This window comes from Vidua macroura, chromosome 5 (genome assembly GCF_024509145.1).
Source record: "Vidua macroura isolate BioBank_ID:100142 chromosome 5, ASM2450914v1, whole genome shotgun sequence".
Taxonomy (NCBI): Eukaryota; Metazoa; Chordata; class Aves; order Passeriformes; family Viduidae; genus Vidua; species Vidua macroura.
Genome location: NC_071575.1, coordinates 65,265,420 through 65,286,657, shown reverse-complemented (window position 1 = coordinate 65,286,657; position 21,238 = coordinate 65,265,420). Strand labels below are relative to the sequence as shown.

The 21,238-nt window shown below is 40.6% G+C and overlaps 1 protein-coding gene across 4 annotated transcripts in view; it reads left to right on the top strand.

The window, feature by feature from the left end:
- SEMA3D (semaphorin 3D) overlaps positions 1 to 20,949 on the top strand; it is a 133,922-nt gene extending 112,973 nt beyond the window's left edge. For all 4 annotated transcript variants that reach the window (XM_053977220.1, XM_053977219.1, XM_053977218.1 and 1 more), the window contains exons 13-18: positions 2,015 to 2,103; positions 3,948 to 3,989; positions 5,214 to 5,371; positions 7,399 to 7,463; positions 9,658 to 9,797; positions 19,418 to 20,949. In XM_053977220.1, coding sequence (XP_053833195.1) covers positions 2,015 to 2,103; positions 3,948 to 3,989; positions 5,214 to 5,371; positions 7,399 to 7,463; positions 9,658 to 9,797; positions 19,418 to 19,831 — 908 coding nt within the window. In that variant the 3' untranslated portion in view covers positions 19,832 to 20,949. The remainder of the gene's footprint in view (positions 1 to 2,014; positions 2,104 to 3,947; positions 3,990 to 5,213; positions 5,372 to 7,398; positions 7,464 to 9,657; positions 9,798 to 19,417) is intronic.
- The last annotated feature ends 289 nt before the right edge of the window (positions 20,950 to 21,238 follow it).

Sequence of the window (21,238 nt, the reverse complement as noted above, 5' to 3'; positions counted from 1 at the left end):
GGATTGCCCAGCATTTCATCTGGTTTATGAGCAAATTTTGTCATATAGCACAATTTGATATGTGTGGGTATTCTGAAGTAATTTGAGGAAAGGATTGTCAGAGAGCATAATCTCTTGTAACATGTGGGTTGTCTCAGCTTTGAAGAGTTTTCTACCTATGTTACCCCACACAGGAGTCTAGAGATAGCATCTCTCTCAGAACTTTTATGTCTTTCAGCAAAATTGGTTTCACAACCCTTGTCTTCCAAAACGAGACAATGTCACAAGACCCTCTGTGATCCAAAGTTAGTGCAGTGGTGTCAGAGAAAAAAAGCAGACTTTCATTAAAGAAGACCATTAAAGTGGTGTTTTCTCCCCTGCTGGCTGAGAAGACTGGGGATGAGCTTTAGGCATGATGATGGAAAATCCTTGTTGCTTTCTGAGAGCAGTATTAATATAGTCAGCAAAGTAAAAGGAACTCACTCCCAAACTGTGTGATGCCTAGGATTTGGGAATGCTCACTGCGACTTATTTTCCTTGTGGTAAGAGTGAGAAGAAGTAATTTGAAATTTAGCTGCCTGAGAAGATGAGTTCACTTGTAAAAATGTACGAAATACTCTTTTAGTGGCTGTAGAGCCAGATGTTTGTTATCCTCCATTTTAAAGTTTTTTGTGGAAATAAAATGATACTGAGACACCAGCAATTGAATACTCCGAGGTTAACTTTTACTACCTGGCACTAAGACAAACACTTCAAGTGTAAGTAGTCAGGTTTAGAGGTGTCAAGGCCGGCAAGTACCATGCAGTCACTAGATGGCACTCCACAATATGCAGACTTTTATTTTTCTGCAATGCCTTCCTTAAAAGTGAATTTTATTTTCTCTAAGTTGTAGTTTTGTCCTCTTTTACCCTCTAAACTCATTGTAAGGAAAGAAATTAAAGATAATTAAGAATTGAAGAATTAACGATAAAATTTCAGTTATATATAGAGACTGAATAAGGATATAACAACCCAGGAGATGTTGAGCAGCAGAAGATCAGTAGCTTATCATACATTTGAATGTACACAGCCAACTTGTACATGTGCAGGCTTTGGCAATTATGTCAAACAAACTCTGAAAAAAACCCTCTAATTCGTAAGGCAAACTGTAATAATTTGGCTTTGATTGGTAATATGAACTTCAGTAGTTTGGGAAAAGAAGAATGAAAATATCATTCTTTCCCTTACAGTGTCTTATTTTTCATTATTTCAATACTATGTGTAGAGCTTAGGACTAAGCTGCACTGCATCATTCCCACATCCCAGCACCCAACCCATTTCCCCTGAGCAATTTCTGAGCTCTTTTTAAGGGCATTCAAGATTCACTAATGTGTAATGGTCTGACATGAAATGAGCAGCTATATTTTTTCACCAAGCAAGAATTCAGATTAAAATTGAGGAATAGATCTAACTTTAAAAAATCCTTCTGACTCCAAAGAAGTAATGAATAAATTAAGATTTTGATGCTGAATGAAGTTTTTTTTTTAAAAAAAACAAAATCCTAAAATGAAAAAATAAATTTTAAAAGTGAATTGCTTAACTCATTGCATTAAAATGAGCTCCTTATTTCTGATTAAGGAGCTATACTGGAAACAAATGAATTCTATAAAAAAGAGGAAATAATTTTCTGCCAATTTAGTCCCCTGAGCCCCGTTCTTTTTGGGGTCAGATGGGCCCCAGTTCTGGCTCAGGGAAATGTGCAGAAACTTGTAACTGGCAGCATGGACATGCTTGTCCGTGTTTGTGTGTTTGTGTAGCAGGAGAGCTGGACCATCCCTGCCAGGAGCAGCCTGTGAGTGTGTTGGCTCAGCCATACAGTGAAACCATAAATGCACTGTATGGAGAGCTCTTCAGGCAGCAGTGGATGCAGTGGGGATAGATGTGGTTGGAAAGCAACATCCCTCATGGATTAGCTTTATCTACAGGGCAGGAAATGGAATGGCCCATACCTATTGAAGCATACCTGAGGGTTTTACATGAGGCACATTTGTTTCAGATGTAGGCACAGTCCTGAAGGTTGTGAGTATCACAAAGGAGAAGTGGACCAAGGAGGAGGTAGTCCTGGAAGAGCTGCAGATATTCAAGGTAAGCATTAATAGCCACAACATCAATTAAATATTATTCAGGGGACTTCATGGACCAAACTGGCTTTGTCTGTCTGGTTGTTTGTTTACTGGAACTTGTTCAAGTTTCCAGAGGGACACTATGTAAATTTTTAAATGCCTTGGTATTCTTTGGGCAAGTCAATTGAAAAATGTCCAAAAATAATCAGACCGTGATTTTTCAAAGCCGTAGAAAGTGTCATTTAGACTGCTTTGTTCTAGTTTAAAATCTTATTATGAACCCACATTTTTTATTATTTATACATATTAAAATACTAGTATTGTATTTTTAATGTAAAATTTTCTATGGCCCAATTGGCATTGACAGTATTGTAGGTACAATCATAATTTTTAAAAGACAAACACAAAAATTTCCATGGGTGCAGAGAAATCCTTTAAAATAGCAACATTGGGAATTGAAAACATAAGGAAATTAAAAAAGAAATTAGTTTTGATTATCAGTGTGCTTTAATTTATTGGTGAAGGCTGACTCAGTATTTTTGACCATTTTGACTTGGTTATTCTGTAACCAGAACCCTGCTAACACCAATGACTTCTTCATAAATACAGCTTGTAAAAAGCCCAAGATTCTTTCTGTTGCACAAGAACAATTTCTGATTAACTTCAGTGCTGGTAAAGGAGCTGACATCAACATATTTTTACATCAGAAAAATGGAAACCTTTGTCTTCCCTGCTGATTTTCTTTTCCATTTATTAGTTTCTTCTTAGTTCTTTGCATTCTCACTTTGCTTTCTTTTCATGCTGCACAGCTCTTCTTCAGTTTTAACTTTGCTTTTCCATCAAAGTTCATCTGCATCCACAGCATTTTGATTAATTTCTCCCACATCCTCTCTCCTATGTACTGTCCAGCCCAAATTGTTGTCCGTACTGAATAAATGAATTTGGGACTTTTCTGAGTGTAAGCACAGGATCATTACCAATTATTTCAAAGAGTTCATTTCTTCATATGCCTTTTGACATGTCATGTGTATGATGAAACTTTGATTTAAAGGATCTCTATGTCTTCTTCCCACTGTCTTGGACACCAATTATAAATATCACTCAGCAAATACCAAGATTATTCAGTGGCCTGCCAAATAATGAGCAGTTCCAGTATGTGCACCAATTTGCTGCATTCTTAAAACATAACGTCAAGGGAAAATGTGCCATATCATATTTAAAACAAAAAAGAAGTAATTTTTTTTCTACTCAGCAGACATTCCTTCACTTCTTTATTGGTAATGTTTATAACTGCTACCTCTGTGTTTTTGAATCCAGAAAATTGAAGGGGGTAATGGATGAAAAAATGTGCTTTATTTCCTCAAACTGCATTAATATTAAACAATAGGCTTAGATTAATCTTCTGTTGGGTGATAGCTAATACCCTGAGCTTTGTGCTGTTCTTACATCAGTCACAGACAAAAATTTCACTGTCTCTCATAGCCATGAAATATATTCTGGTGCAGAGATCTGCCTGTGTATCCCTTAAATGGCAACTAAACCTTTCAAATAGTGCTTAATATGAGCTAAACTTGATGTAAAGGCTCATTGCCCAGGACAGAGTAGATAGCAAACTCTGAGAAGCTAATTCCCTCCTTCCAACTGGGGAAATTTATGGGAGTTCTTTTTGGCAGCATAAATTTCTTGATTTTCTGTTGCTTGGGGATTTTTTCATATTTTTTAAACCATGCAAATGAACTTGTAAGTTTATTTGCTTATTGTGTGTTAAGTCTTGCTCTCTTTTTCACTAAGAGCAGGGAATTTGTAAACGTTACAACCTTTATAACAATTGTAAACTTTAATACACCTTGCTATTTTATTTTTCAGCATCCTTCATTTATCTCAACCATGGAAATTTCTCAGAAACAGGTAATCATAATCTTGTTTAACTACTGGAGGATATGGGGTACATTGAACAACTATTTTCAGGTGACGCCTGTTGTTTAGTAGCCAAGCTTTCCATGGATGGCTCTTAAAATGTAACTGGAAGGAAGGAGATACGTTTGAAATTGTTTCCCTGACTAATTCCTATTTGCTTACAAACAGTAATTTGTATACCCAGGCTGGTAATTATTCAGGGAAACAAACCTTTAGTCATATGGTAGTGGGATTTGGAAGTGAAGCCAATGCACATTCTTTTTCCAGCCTCCAGAAATACTTGTCTCTTTACAATCTAGTAATAAATTATTATTACTATTTTTGTTTTTATTTTTATTAGTAGTCAGGAGAGATCAGGGCCTCACTGTGCCTGAAATTTGTATGCACACAGCCAGTCCCCCTCCTCTAAAACTGCAGCCTGAATCTGGGTGGTCCAACCCTGGCAGCGCAGGGGCCGGTCTCAGCACGGTATCTCCTGATGGGAAAGGGTTTTATGGCAGCTCCAAGATCTGTGATGGCTCCGTGCATGTTCAGGAGGCAGTGTGACACCAGAGCCACCCCTCCCTGACCTGCAGAAGTGGCCAGAGCAGCTCTGGCACAACACGGCTCACTCACACGGGAGGAGGTATTTCGCCTTTCAGGCACGCACAGCACAGCTGGGTCCCATCTCCCATGAAAAAAGGTGGCAGGCCAGATGGAAGTGCTGCATGAGCCAGCTCTAGCTTGGACCACCCTTGGCTCCACAAGCAATCCACTTGCACACTGGGGAGAGGGGAGTAACATTATCCCCACCCTACCTCAGGATCAGAAGCAGAACATGAAGTTCATTCACACAAGGTCACCACTAGTTCCCAGATTGTTAACATCATGACTATCCAGCACTCACTTTCAAATGTGTTATTAAGCCATTCTTTCCGTGGTGTGATTCTGATCTTTCACTACAGCACACATCTAAAGGTGTGAGGGTGTTGAGTGCTGGTGTCTTTCCAGGACTGCAGTCCCCTTTCCTCTCTGCTGTGTTGCTGGGACGGATGGGCACAGACCAGGTCACACTGAGCCCTGAGAAACATTTTACAGTAAAGGAGGAATTTTTCCCTTATTTTACAAAATCTGGGATAAGGTTAAAAGTATGCAACTGTGGCACTGAAGAAGGGAACTTTTTACACTGGCTACTTGGAGAACACTCCTAATTAATTCGCTTTGCCTGATTTGCAGCAACAATTGTACATTGGTTCCAGGGATGGATTGGTTCAGCTCTCTCTGCACAGATGTCACACGTATGGGAAGGCTTGTGCAGACTGCTGCCTTGCCAGAGACCCATACTGTGCCTGGGATGGAAACTCTTGTTCCAGATATGCCCCCACTTCTAAAAGGTAAGAAAAAACCACGATGTACTGTAAAAGATCTTGCTACTTGCAAGAATTTTAGATGTTCCAATTCATAAGTTGTTGCCTTTTTACTTAGCATATCATTTGCCTTAAAATGTGATCATACTCTAGCCATGTTTCACATTTCTGCTTGAAGAGCTGTGAAGACAACATAGCTTTGTTTAAGTGTGTGTGACAGTAACTTGGCTAGTGCAGCTAAGATCATAAATCCATCACTTTCCTTTTTTATGCTGAATGCTTTAAGGCACAAGATGCTCCAATGGAGGTCCAGGTTGTGGCTAACTCTGCCCAAGAGGCAAGAGCTTCTCTTAAGCTTCTGACTTTTTCAGAGTAGTTAGAAAGCAGAGTTTAACATAGCATCCCAGAGTGGTCAATAATAAAATATATTTAGTTCCCTGACCTAACTCAACAATTGTATTTGTGGTCTAGCCATGAGAGGGAGACAGAGATTTAAGTACTATGATTTGACCACACTGGCAGGAGTCTTTCCACAGTGAAAGAAGCTTAATCTGAATTTTCTGAACCCACCAGCTAGGACAGCACCTTGGATGTGGATGGAGGACTGCAGGGTCTAGCAGTGAAGCGCCTAAGCTGCTGGATGTGTCTCCTGAAGTTTTTGGCTGATTTAGCTGGAACCAGAGTCCATCACAGCTTATTCATTCTGTTTTGGACAAAGTCCTCCTAACAGTAATTCTTGCAGTGGGGTTCCAGTTTGAGCTCAGGCTCTGGAATGACACTTTCTACCTTAAGGGTCACAGGGCTGGGTCCTGAGCCATTGAAGTTAATGACTCATAAGTTATCGTGTCATGGTGTCAAGAAACTTTATGTGTTCTCCCTCATAGCCAAAGCAAACTAAACTCAGAGAAGCATAAAAGAAAGGAGAAAAGCAAGTGTTCAGGCTCACTGCAAAGTTAGTGACACATGAGGCTTGCTGAAGTCTGAGGTGGGCTGGGACACGGAGATCGATGGTCCGTGCTTTTTAACAGATGTGCAGCTTGAAGGGAAGGCCAGAAGTCTGTGTCTCCAAAGCAAAGAATGGGTGACTGGCCCTGGGAATCCTGCAGCGGATCAGTTACTTGAATGTTTTCCTTCTGTGCTGAAGGCTGTGCTTCCGGCATGTCTACAGCTTTTACTCAGTGAACAGATCAGCCCTGGCAGCCTGCTCTCCTTCCAAGGCCGTACTCTGCACACAGGAGGTCCCACTGCTGTTGCTTGTGAGGGAAGAACCAGTTCTTTCCTGGGTCTCCAATTCTTCTACTGAAAAATTGAAAAAGTTTACATTTTTTTTCCATAGCTCTTGTGAATTAAATGCAGTCATACACAGAGGAAGAGTTTACTTTTTTTTTAGTGCTATTACATTGAAATAACAGTAAATCACGGTGAGTTCATGTAACCCACCCAGAGATTGGTAAGCAAATTAGTAGATCATCTCAGACCATTGCCTTATGTTTTTTCTGTCCATTAAGATGAATGATAACAAGATTTGTCAATTGTTTTTTAGCAAACTAAAATACATGCTCTTCTCTCTTCATTTTAATAATTGGTTTATTAGTCAGTGTTTCATTGGGCATAGTACTTAGTACTTAGTTTAATTTTGAATATCACCTATCGAACTTCAGATCTTTTTCATGATCTACAACATGAAATGTTTTTAGGTATTGGCAACACAGTCCATCCCACCATTAGACCTGTGCTCCTAACACAAGTTTAGGCTCTCTTTCTGTCACTGCTTTACACACTCTTTATTTTAGGCAGATATTTTTCTCTTACTTTTTCTCTTTTCCCTCCCAGTGGTTTTCCCAAATCACAGGCTCTTCTCTTAATGTCATTTATACAAATCTCTCTAGGCCACATGCTGCTTTGAGGGTGAGACTGGTTTTAGTTAAGACTGTAATTGTCAGCAGTAGGATGGGAGCAATGCAAGTCCACATCTGCGGAGCTCCTCTGTATTTTGTTGTTGCATTCAAGCAATTATGTCTGAAGTGTTACAAGTTTGCATGCTCTTCCCATAGGCGAGCCAGAAGGCAGGATGTCAAGTATGGAGACCCAGTTGCACAGTGCTGGGATGTGGAAGACAGTGAGTATTTTTCACCTTTCTTGCTCTTAGGCAGCAGATTTTGCTGTGAGGGTCTCTGTCTCCAAAAGCTTGCTAAGCTCAACATAACAGTTGCCTTTGCCACATTTCAAATGCATTACCCCTCCCACAGTTTAATTTTCAGAGCTGGAGCTAATAAGGGACAGCCAGCATGGGATGTCACCCTTGCATCCTTTATGGGCAACCCTCCCCAGCACTCACACCAGGCAGGGAGATATGCCGCTGACACCAAAACATCACACACGTTCCTGAAGGTAGCTAATGGGGTGTGCATGATGTTCCACACAGAATCAGGGCAGTAAATCCCAGAAGGAAGCTTGCAGGGTTGGGTGGGGAACATGCCATCTCTCCTCTGCCACTTCCCACAGGCCCCAAGGCTGAACTGCAGCTGCCAAACCAGCCCCTTCCCCTTCCCACAGCTACTTAAATACTCCTGTTATTAACAAGAACCTGCCCCCTTCCCCCTGCCTTCTTCCCCCTCCCTTTCCCACACCCTCTTTTCAGATGCCAAAGGGTCTGGCTGCTCCTCTGGCATCTGCAGCCCTTCTCTCTCAGCAAGCACTGTCAGTGTGAAACCCTGCGGTTACACAGCAATCTCTGTGGCAGCATAAAATAAATGAATAGCATTCAAACCCAAGCATGGCTTTGTCTGGGGTTCTTCTAGCTGCTTATTAAAGTGAACAATCCAGACAAAACAGTATTGATTGTATCACCACGTTGAACACTGGCTTTGGGACAAGCCATCCTTTCCCATTGATCTCTGGTTATTCCGTGCCGCTGCGGTGCTGAGTGCCTGCTGCAGACCTCAGTGGGAGGCAGTGCAGAAATCAGAGCTGCTTGCCATGGGATCAAAGCCTGAAGTCTGTTGCACAGTCTAGAGGGCTCTGACTGTACATGTGTGCTTGCAGACATAGTTAAAAAGTCAGGGTAAGATCTCATTTCCATCAAAGTCAACGACAAAACTCCTGTTCATCCCAAGGGCCAGAATTTCCTTGCTTGCTGCTTGCCATGACTCTCCAAACACTGATATCTGAGACTGTGTAAAGCTCAAGGTTATAGAAACCCTAGCAGAAAGGCTGACAGTGTCACATTTTCCTGGAAGGATAAAGAGATACTGGAAGAGTTAGCTTTAATAGACAAATCTACAGTCTTGTAGCACAGAAATTGGTATTAATTCTTTGCCCTGACATAGTTCCACCAATAGCAATTTTATCCACCTGGGAGTGACTCCTGTGTGCCGTAAACCCATGAAGCTGACCTTGGTCATTCCAGGCTCTTGGCTTATTTAGGCCATTTGTGATAATCAGTAATATTATGATCCCCAAACTTATATAAATTCACTGCTCCGCTGTGTGAGGTTCTCTCCCAGAGACTTTGCTGACTGAATAAAGTTGTTTGGCTCTACCAAAATCTTAGTGGCACATGGAAATGATGAAGATAGCTTGAACTTCTATAGATCTCATACAGGTGCTTGTTATATTGAAAGCATGATCCAAAATTGTTTTAATTCTGATGTGGAGCTAACTTTTGATTCAGGAGACACCACCGTTTTCACCTTCCTTTCTGTTATTCACAGAGCATAAGAAACAGCTTTAGTCTGTTGCTAAGGTAGATAAGACACAGATAAGATGGACTAGAAGGAAAAATGAAGATGCAGAAATAAGAAATTACTTGCTCAGATTTACAGAAGACCAAGAAAGGATTTCAGATCTCTTCATGGCTCCTTCAGTGTTTGTTCTGAAACATACTACAGAGCATTTCAAATTACACCGAAGGGAGGCAAACTGCAGTTTACTTTAGCCCTGTGACTCTTTTGGGTGAACAAACCAGACCATACAATCTAGCTTAACAGGTTTAGCTCAGGTTTAGTAGTTGCATTACTTAAAGGAAAAATACAGGTCAGATTTTAAATTCCTCATAGGTGAAAGCCCCAAATTTAAAATGGAGCAAGTCCATGATACAGGTTTTATTGACCTCCTTAAAAACCAGTTGCACTGAAGGAAGGTTAGCAGCCGCCTCTAAATCCTCATAGTTATCGTTTAAGCTAAAAGTTAAGTTTCCTTTTGCGTTTTTATAATTCACTCACTCTTTTAGCATCTGTTCTGAATCAGGCTGTTTTCCCATTGCTTTAAAAAGCAGGTCAGGGTTAATCTCCTGTACCATGTTTGCTTTCCAGGCATTAGTCATGAAACTGCTGATGAAAAGGTGATTTTTGGCATTGAATTTAATTCCACTTTTCTGGAATGTACTCCTAAGTCCCAACAAGCCTCTATTAGGTGGTATGTTCAACGCTCTGGAGAAGAACATCGAGAAGAGGTAAGTTATAATCATCAAGGCAGGTTTCCTCCATAGAGAATTCAGCTGAGCATTGAGAGGCAGGAGTTACTGGGACTAGTCGATGTTTTCCTTTTCCCTGCCTCACCTTAGGTATCACATAGCATTCTGCTGTCACCATTTGGGGCATGCAGTGGGGAAGAGGGAAGCCATTTGCACTGTATCATAAGCAGATTTTGATATTTATTTTGACTTACTTGCTCGTCCTATTAAAAAAAAATTAAAAAGGGATATAATATAGATCAGTGATAAAAAGTCAAAGCTGTTTTGTCCGATAATTAATGCCTCTGGTTCTGTAGGTAAAAGTATGTTCAAAACCCTATGTTTCAATAAAGTCCCAGCTCTATTTACTGTCTGATTGCTTTCCCTTGCCATGTTAAGCAGTGTAGCTAAGAATTGCATGTATGGTTTGCTGCTTCTCTCCATCTCTCCCCAGAGGAGGAATGGTCTGTGGTTAAAAGGCTTTTTATTTGCTTTTTTTCTTGTTAGTGGAGTTAGTGAAATTTTTGCTTAAATGGCATTTAGAGAATTCAGGTTAAGGATTGCTCCTTGTATCTGGTGTAGAAAGCAGTGAGATTTGTGATGGCCCTTAATTCCTTTGGGATGGAGCTTTGGGGTCCTCCTGATGGAGAAGCTCTGGAGAACCCTCCAGGTTGCTGCAAACCCCCTGCACAATTTCCTGATGATTCCTCTCTGAGCTAGTGTCAAAGGGGCTCTCCAACATGACTAAAAGGTCAATGTACCGGGACTGGTTTGGACTGGGTTTGTGAGTGAGTTTCAAACCTCAGGAGTTTTCATAGCCTTTCTCTTACGTGAGTGATTTTGTGTCTGAGGCCAAGTCCTGCTGTGATAGCAACCATGGCAACAGGGAAGGAGAAGGGAAATGAACTGCCCTTTCAAAGGATCTGGTCCCAGGTGCTAGATATGCTTTTCTGTTAAATGTTCATCCAAGGCAAAAATTAGTTTAAATGACAGGAACTATCAAACATACAACTGGTCTTCCACTCTCAGTGATAATTCATCCTATGAGACTTCCTGAGTGCAGAGGACGTGCTGGTCCTTTCCAAAGGCTGGGGAGATGCAGGCCAGGGCAGGTGTCTGTGAGGGAATCTCCTCTGGGTGAGATGTGACTCATGGTAATCACCCCAAAGTTGCAACCCCAGTTATGTCTTGGCCCAGAAAGCCAGAGTTAGGGGATACTTCTGATTTTCCATCAGATGAGACAAAAACCTACAAGGCTGTATATTGTCTGTAACACCACAGTACTTCGAATTTATTCCTCTTCTCTTGCTCATGTTTTGGATTGACAAATTTTTTTTTCCTCTGCTGGGGAAAAAAAAAAAGATTAATTAATTTTTAGACAGGTGCATTAACACCAAAAGAAAGAGATTGCTGCTTTGAAATACTACCTGTAACCCCCATTATAATCTGTATGTGGAAAATAAAAAAAGCCTTCTGATCAGATGGCCAAGCACCCTCTCAGCCACAGGAGGTGGAAGTGCACACCCACCTAGCAGTGTATTGGCATTTAAAGGCCTACAGTCATTCATTTTACTGAAATGGAGTTAACTCTTCTGTACAGGAGATTCTGTGCTCACCTTCCCTAAGGCAGCAGTTGTAAATGCACTCATATATTTGATCAGGGAAACAAGTAAAGTACTTTCTTAATTCTTACCGTGTCTTTAAGACTAATTTTTAAGTAATTTTAAGCAGATAGTTAACAGGTTTCTGACTTGGGGGGCAGGGAGAGAGGGTTTGTTTGTTCTTGTTCTTCTTTCCTTTTGTTTTTCCTTTGTGGTTTTCAGTCTTTTTTTTTTTTATGAATGAGAAGTCAAGTTTTACGAAGACTCAATATTTTTAAAAATAATGTATTGCAACTATACCATGAACTACAAACTTTGCATGAAGGAGCCAGTTCCCTGTGAAGAATGTAATATTTCTATACCATAAGAGATTACACTTTCAAGACTTAAAAGCCTCTTTTGAAGGGCTGCTTTTGAGTCTTTATCTATGTCAATTTAAGGAAAAAGATATTATCAGTTGATTTTCTCATAAATCACAACTTCAGCTAGGCCTCTGAAGGTCATGGAACCAAGCTCAAGCTGTCTTTCTTGTTTGATCATAGAACAAACTGCAGGTCAAACCAACTTTTGAGCAAATTTTTAGCATGCTAACACGTACAACATAGCCTAAAAAAGGCTATACTATTTCTTGATACACATTGTATTTCCAAGAGGTTTGTTGTGGCAGTGGCCTGGCCTCTCCTATTTGTTCTGATCCAAATGCCCCTTACCCAGGCCTGGTGCTGTCCAATACAGCAGGACTGCCCAGCATGACGTTGGGAGGGATTTAGGGAATGTGTGCACATTGTGGTGGCAATGGAAACCCCAGCAAGCACACAGAATTCATCTTTGCACATTAACAGCAATGTTTACTGGGCGTGCTCTGTGTAAACAGTCTGACATCTGTTTGCATGAGAAAAGTAAATCTTTCCTAAAAGGCTGGATTAACCTCTGAGGCAAATTTAGTAGAAAATTTGAAGGAGTTATGTGCACAGATTTTCTACAATATGAATGTTAAAACTAGGCAAAGAGCTTTTTGTTACACATTGTGCCTTAATTCACAGCAGTGCCTCTGTAATCTAGTTTTGGTAAAAATCAGCTCTTGGGGTGGTTTTGGGATTTTTTTTTTGGTTGGGGTTTTGGTGGGGGGGGGTTGGTTGTTTTTTTTTTCAGTCTGAAGGTAATAGCCTATAGAGATGCATATTCACACATTGATAATTAGAGGATCAGGTCACTTAAAGACAGTGTGTAGATATTAGTTCTGTTTGAAGCTTGCCAGAAAATTCTAATAATAACAATTCCTAGTATTTTGACCCAGCTTAGTTTCAAGGTCCTAAGAAATTGAACTCCTGAACAAACTCTGTTTGCTTATATTATATTGGTAGACATAATTTTTAGAAGAAACAAAAAAAGGAAATTTTTTGTTTACTTTTTAAGATAACTATATTCATGTAGAAATTACATGTTTTCAAATGTGAGAAGTTAAATTTTTAATTTCATTTATGGATCCCTAAATGATTGACCAGGTCTGTAGAGATGCTGAACGATCATTCCTCCCATTTGATGGAATAAGGGTGAAATGGTTAAAATGTTAATCCCTTGATAATTTGCAGATCCAGAAATTGAGGTTTTCTAACTTGATTTACCAGTGAAAATGAGTTCATCAGTATAAAAACCTGATTGGAGACCTTCCTAGAAAATCCAAAGAGCAGAGTAATTGACTTTCTTTTCAAAGTACTTCAATTTGACAAAAATACCATATGTGACAGAAACAGTGAGGTCATATTTAATGTGTAGTTTGATCTTTACTCAACCAATGCATTACTATAACTTTTCCCATTACATTTATATTTTCTGCTCTCTCTGTCTCCCTTCCTGCAGCAGATTTCTCAAATAACATTGTGCATTCTTTTGGTGCATGTCTTAGCAGTGTAACTTATTGTGATGACGATACCATGCTTTACAAATGACTCCACGCACCTGGAACTTAGGTTACGGACTTTTAGTTCCAGGGCTGGAGCTGTAATGTCTTAGCAAGTCTTTAAACTTGGCTTTACAAAGAGATGGCTTTGCACTGTCCCAGACATGCACTGGAGCTTCCTGAGGGAAGGGAAAGGGCAAAATCCAGACTAGATGGGAAGCATTTGGCCCAGCAGGATGTTCCCGACATTTCACCCTTAAGGTCATGGTTCAGAATGTGACTTCCAGGCAGAGCAACCTGTGGGGAGGGACAGGATCTCCTGTGGTACAGAAGCTGTCACCAGGTCATTTTGCTGCCAGTGGGAGTACATTTCCCTGTAGTTTAGGGCTGTTTTAAGGTCAGGAGTCAAATATCTAGTGCTTTTGTGGTTAGTGTTGCTCACGCAATTGATCGTGTTTGTTCCTGTGCGTGCAGCGTTAGTCACTGGGATGATGGAGAGTGTTTCAGTGCCTGGAGTTCATAAAAAACTCTGGGGACGTCATTTGTTCATAGTGTCTTAAACTGCTGAAGCTCTCTGAAGCCTTAAACAGATACTAATTGTTTCTCCAAAAATGTCCTGTGTTATTTTATGTATGTAATAAGTGTCAGGACAGCAAAAAGCAAATGCATGGCTCCCTACAAAGGCATTCGTTTTGGTGCCTCATTGCTCTGAACAGCTTCAGTCCCTCTGCTTTAGGCTGCACTTCACCCTCAGTCCCCTGTGGCTCCCACTCTGCCAAGTTGCCAGCTCGGCAGCAGGGGACAAAACAAACCATTTGGTCTAAAGTGACAAAATAGGTGCAGATCACTTTTAACTTCCTTCTTTCCGCTCTGCTTATACCTGGTGGTGAAAATAAATCCACAAAATGCCTGGGGACATTCCAGTTTCTCCTTCAGCAGTTTTCACCCTTTCCACATTCCTGCCCCACAGCTCAGACTTTGTTTTCCTGATGGACCAAACTTAAGGACCATCTGATATTTTGTTAGATACAAGAGCTGGACCCGCTTTTGGGCAGGACATTTTGCAAGGCACAACACTGTGACCTAGCTCCCCCATCAGAGCAGGGAGATGTTGTCTCATTCCACATTTTAGGCAATTTTTTTCAATTTATCCAAGAGATAAGTTTTGGTATCTTTTTGTATCTAGAGGTTTTTGCATCATGATGACAACTTCGTTATAAACATCTGGTCTAGCAGAATCTTAAGAAAAAAAGACACAGATTCAGTGCCAGCCCTGAAATCCAAAAGTTGGGTGATGGCTGAGTCAGGCAGAGGACACACAGCAAGGACAGAATTTCCAGTAGTACCTTCTGTCAGGAGAGTGTAATTTGGTGCTTGAATCTTTAGGTCAATGAGAAAGAAGGTCAAGAGAATAATTCTGCAGCCTAAGTACTACTTATAGTTCACATGCTTTCATTCTTTTATTTTACTATATAACTCATTGTCCTTTTTTTTTCTTCTAATACCTTGAGTGTTTTAAGTAAGACTAATGTTTTTGACAGTTTCATTGAGAAAGAAGAGAAGTAACTCTGAACTGAGTGACATTTCTGATTTGATTTGGATATATTAGAGAAGTAATAGGAATGGAGGAGTTTAAAGTTTAGTCTCAGAGTAAGAAGTAAACTTCACCTTGAAACTAATAGGAATCATGCGTGTCCATAATGCCATTGTACCAGCAACACATTCTTCATTTTTCCTGAGACTGTTGGTGAATAAAAAAAAATGTTAAATTAACTCTACAGCTGTGTTGTAGCTAAATTATTGTTTTCCCATACAAGAGAAACAGTCATGTGTAACAATAATGTCAGAAAAACCCTAGAGTGATCTTTATTTCCAGTCAAATGACGAGGATGACAAAGGGAACAATAGAAAAACAAAGATGAATGTGAATTCTCTGTAAATGTTCCTCATTTTCTTTTCTCCCTCTCTCAATTTGTTGAGGAGTTGCAGCTAACCCATGATTAGTCCAGCTTTACCTCCAACATTTTTTCACATGTTGATTAATGAGGAAAGGCAGGCTTTGAAGCCACTTTCTTCTCACAGACAGGTGCAGTGTTTTAACTGTGAAAGAGCTGACATGTGAATTATTTGTAAAGAGGGAGCTATCTAAACACATCATTAGCAAAGGACAAAAAGCATTGACCTAACCTGGTGCCACAGCACTTTCAAATCTTTGGTTGTTTTCCAACTTACTGATTGTTTAAAGATTTGCTATCATTATTGGCAATACTTATTTTTTTCCTCATTGTTAAATTCAGGTTGTGAAAATTAAGTGCTAGATTTGCATGGAGTTCTTTTCCCTTTGTCATACATTGCCAGTATCTATGGCATGTGCCATAATTCAGGTAATGTAATTTTTGGAAAACTTATGTGCTTATCATGAAGAGTGAAAGTACAATGTGTTGATACAATCTCATCAAAAATCTGCTCCCACTTCACTAAGAAAAGAAAACGATTGGTAATCAATTGCTTTATTTTTTTTAATTTTTAAGCTGTTTCCTATGGAACAAAACTATGTCTTTCATGTTAAAGTTTTATTGTATGCTCAAATTTAAGGACATGTCAGCAAGCTTTTATGAATTTAAGCCTGTGTACTTCCGAATTGTTAAATCCTATTTAGAAATATTTCAGAGGAGTTACTGATTTTTGACATGGTGGGGGTGAAACAGTGAATCCACAGTTGAACAAAACAAAATTTCTTCTATCTAAGTAGTCTTTTCACTTTCCTCAGAATTTAATAAAATGCATTTTACATCTATAGGTCAGGAACTGAAGACCACATTAAACATTCAAGTGAAAGGTTAAAGATCTGCTACCAAGTAATGAAATGCCAGGTGTTTATGAAACTCCAGAGTCCTGTGGGGAGGAAAGCAGAGAGGAAAGACAGGAGGAGTTCTGAACCTATGGGTAAAACAACATAAACAGGATACCAAAAAGAGAAGTGAGGGGGGAAAGCAGTAATGAAGTGTTGCTCTCAGTATGTGTGAAATCGGAGCCATAATTTTATCCTGCCAGAGGATAAGAAAGGAATGAACAATGAAGGCACAGAGGAGAAGGTGACAGTCACCCTAAATCAGCATCCAAGGTTAACACAGGACACTGTGTAGGAGCACTGCTTCATTAAAAATAGGAGTCATGATGGGCTGGGATTAAGGGACATAACTAATTTAGACTTCTACCTTTCTCTGCAGTATCCCAAGGCAGAGAGGGGGACAGCTCCATCAGTTAACACATTTATGACTAAAAAGTGATGGCTGTTACACAAATGGCAAATAGTTATGAGTAGCAGGGTGCTGGACTTGGGGGTCCAGTGATCTTTTCAAGTCTAGATCTGCCATTATTCTGCCTTTCTTTCACTGAAAAGAGGCAAAGCCCAAGAGAGGGCACTTTGGACTGGCACCCAGCCAGCCCAAACAGCCAGCTGGAGCCCTTCCAAGTGTGGGAGGTGCACAGCTGTCAAGAGGCTCTAGACTACAATACTGGCAGAGCCACAGGCAGGCAGATGCTACTGCTGCGATTGCATCAAGCCCCAAGCTCAAAGATACCAGTCCTGTTTTCACTCAGGCAATGTGGGAACTTGGTCTTTGCACAGTGCCTTATGAAACCCAAATGTCTGGAAGTTAGCTGCTGTTTCCCATGCTTCTCCCTCAGTTTCGCAAACTTGGATCTTGTCGTGTTGCAAAAGCCAGGCCTCCAAGCACTTCCACCTGGCCCCTGCTCCTGCTACTCTCTGTGGAGCTCAGCACTACAAGGAAACACCTGTCCTGGGGATATTTCTGCCTACAGCTCCTTATTTGTGGATTCTTTTCTAAATTTGATGCTCCTGTTTTTATTGTAAAAAAGGAACATTTACTTAGAGTGAAGTGTCACTAGCTGATCCAGTTGAGGACTAGTGCCCTGTGCTGTGGGTTCTGCAAAAGATCAGCCTTTTCTAGTTTGTCTCCCTGTTATCTTCTGTGCACATGCTTGTGGCTTGACCATTATTTATCTGGTTTAAACTCAGTGTGGTAAATCAGAAGTAGCTTGTGCTCATGTAACACCTGTTGTCAGGGCAATCGATTTTCCAGGAATTTCCTGAAATTTGTATCATTTCACCCTCCGGGTACTGAGTAGACATGCTTATATACAGTTTACAAACAGTGAAACTAAAGTTTCCAACACCAACAACTGGGAGCAGAAGCCAAAAAATACTTGGCTAGAGAAACAGGCAACCATAACTAAAAAATCTGACCTGCTTTTGTAGCAGCTGATTTCTTGTGTCTGCTGCTCTCGTATGGGTGGCAGTACACAGACTTACATCCATCCATCCATATGACTTGCCTGCATACCTGTCTAATCCATATGTTACTGAAGACTGTTACAGCTGAAGTAATAGGAACCCAAAATCTGTCTCTGGTTGTGTTATATTTATGTGTCTTGTTTTTTCTGGTGATCTCAATATAGTCTCTAAAGCTTTTTTAATGATTTCAAAGTCATTGTCGTAGAAACTTAGAAAAGGGTAAAGCTAAAAGCCCTGGAAGGTCATCTCATCCATCTCTTTGCTCCAAGAGACTCTATCATGATAAAGTACTAGTGAGTTAGAGTCATAACAGATGGAGAATCATATGTATGTATAAATTTTTTCCCATGGAGTAGCAGAGGGAATCGTGTGCAGATTTTTTACATAAAGAAACAGTGTATAGCTTACCCACTGTGAATAAATCTAATTTAGTCATCTTTATGCCTCCCTGATCTTCACCCTCTGAAGTTTGCTGGAGGGTCAGATGTGCACTCTGGGAAATTTTGCAGATTCTGTGTTGGTTCTTTCTGCCCCCAGCCCCCCCCCTTCTCAAACCCACTACTCAGCCTTGAGCTGAAGTTTTCCCCCTTGGCAGTGATGCCATCAGCAGAGCTGAGGCTGCCTCCAGCAGCAGTTCAGGTCTGTGGGTGCCGGCTGTGCTGCAGCCTCTGTGTGGCAGCAGAACACAGCACACCTGGGAGGGAACAGCTTGGGACAAACCGGCATCATTTTCAAAGGAAATGCTGGTGTTGGACGTCAGGAGTTAGGGTTCTGCTTTCTATTTCCATCTCTGCTACTAATCTTTATATGGTCTTTGGCAAATCACTTACCTTCTATGTTTCCCAGATGCAAAACTACTTAGGTGCCCAGTGCCCAGTGCCCCATCCTTTTTTTTTGGTTTGGTTTTGGTTTGTTACTTGTTTTTTGGTTGTTTTTTTTTTTTTTTTGAGAGGGGGACTTGTTTTTTGATTTAGGTTGTTTTAGAAATAATTTTCTGATTATCAGATAGGTAACTTATCTGACAGTGTTACTAGTCTTAGGTACACCTTACTTTTAACATGTGAGAGACTCTGCATCTTTTAAATATTTCTATTTGCAAATGAAATTACACCTCTCTGCTGTCAGACTTCAGCTCCCACTTGCAGTCTTATTCTTTTGTTTGGGGTTTTGTTTTTTTTTTAATTCTTATTTTTCTCAAAGTTATTCTCCACAGATCTTAGCAATAAAAGAGTTGTACTTTGTTGTATCCGTCCAGCCTTATTGCCTGCTTTTAATCACATCTCAGTGAGTCAAAGCCCAGGATCAATTTCCTTTTGTAAAACTTGGTTGAAGAAGATAAGAAACACAACATTTCACTGTAAAGATCAGTAGTAGTATTCATATTCATCATAACAGGACCTCAGCACTGCAAGCACTCTGGTATTTTGGGTGTATTGCAGATACTTCAAAAAGAGCAGTTAAAAAAGGAATGGGATTTGTGGCAGTAAATAGCCCCCTTCCTTGGAGAATGCAGCCTCACTCACTGCACTGTGGTGTGATGAGTGTTGCTGTCTGTCCTGTCAGCTGTACAGCATGTGTCTTTTGCTACTGCATGCTGAGAGTCCATGATCCAGATGTTACAGTTAGGAACAGGACTCAGGCCTTGAGGGAACTGCTGGTTTCTGTCCCAGCTGCACCATAGGGGATGGGGACACGCCATGTGCCAGCCAGGCTGTGTCTCCACCTCAGCATAGCATTGACACACATCTCATTTTGACAGTGAGACTCACCTCCTGTGTTCTTTTCTTGTCCAACCCCACAGCTGAAGGCTGATGAAAGGATCATTAAAACAGAGCATGGGCTGCTGATCCGCAGCTTGCAAAGAAGGGACGCGGGAGCCTATTTCTGCAAAGCCCAGGAGCACACCTTTGTCCAGACCATCGTGAAGCTGAATTTAAACGTCATCGAGAATGGACAGATGGAAAGCACTCAGAAGACGGAGGACGAGGAGGGCCGGGTGAGGGATTTGCTGACGGAGTCCCGGCTGAGGTACAAGGACTACATCCAGCTCGTCAGCAGCCCCAGCTTTAGCCTGGATGAGTACTGTGAACAGATGTGGCACCGGGAGAAGCGGCGGCAGCGGAACAAAGGTGGTGCCAAGTGGAAGCATGTGCAGGAGATGAAAAAAAAGCGAAACCGAAGGCACCACGAGCCAGCCAGGCCACCATCGACGTAGTTTGTAAATGCTATTTAAAGAAAGGACATTTTCCATTAAAAAAAAAAAAAAATACTGTGTTCTGGTTTTGTGCATCTTGCCTATGAATTAGTACTGCTTCTTCTTGAAATCAGAAAATTTACCATCACTGTTAATCTGTGTGAGAATGTACAGTGGGATTCAATGCCAAATGAGATGTTCCTTATTGGAGTGCTGCAAACCAGGCAATAATTTCAAATGCATTCATTAAAAAAGAAAAAGTGTACACTTTTAGCTAATTTCTGGGTAGCCTTAGACTGCGTGAGCTGTGTTCTTTACTTCCTTCATAATTTTCACATAGGGTTTAGTGTTTGTGTTCCCATATTAACATTTGCTGCCACATTCCATCCCAGAGGTGGCTGCATTTCAGGGGAAGGCAGATGTACTTCCAGTTATTTGGCATCTTTCTGAATAAGAAGCATGGTAGAAATGTGTGACAGATCTGCAAAAAAACCCCTAATTTACCCACTGGGCCTGTATACAGGCACAAGGGTGGGGTTTGCTAGCACAGAGAGGCACAGCAAAAAATCAAATTAAGTTTTGGCTTAGGGACAGCATTCATTCTGCCCATAAAAGAGAGAAAGCATAATCATAGTTTAAGAAAGGGGGATTTATCGAGTGTTACTCGTTAGTGTTCGAGTAGCCACCAGTTTGCAGTCCATCTGCTGAAATGAAATGCTGACTCTAATTGAAATTGCCACCGAGATGCTTGGGAGTAAATTTCCTAAGTGGTCCATGGGAGGTATGTGCACAAATCCTATTAACAAATAATGGAACTCCTGCCTGCACCTCTCCTATGTCTCTAAAGGTTTGACTCTGACTGTTTCTCTGGCCCTTTGCTGGCTTTGTTTTATGCAGAGGAAAAGAAAATTAAAAGACAACAACAAGGCTAAAATGAAAGACGATGAGGGAAATATGTAATGGCTGAGACCAGTGCTCTTGACATGGAGCTGACATTCCTCAGATGTGTGCATTCTTTGGGATTTTTTCTCAAAGGTCTTATGTATTTTTAAGTTGAAAATTTGCATTGTTGGAATTAATACTTTTATTATAATTAAATAAGAGATGTCCACATGTAAATAAAACTTGTAAGTTAGAAATTTGCTGTATACCATAATTTCATTTGTAAAGTGTTCCTTGTTCCTTGGTTTATATTTTGGGTTTAATAATGTAAATTTTTACACATAAGCAAGAAATACTGGCCTCATCCTTATCTGTTTTACATCAGTATTATTCAATTGATTTTATTCCTGATATGCAGCAACAAACACAAGCTCAAAATCAGGCCTACTCTCTCCTCTCATGGCTGAGTCACAGCCCCCCTCTCCTCTCTTCCATCTAACCTCCCTCCGTTTTGCCTTTCACGCCTTTTTGAGTGTGAAATGACAA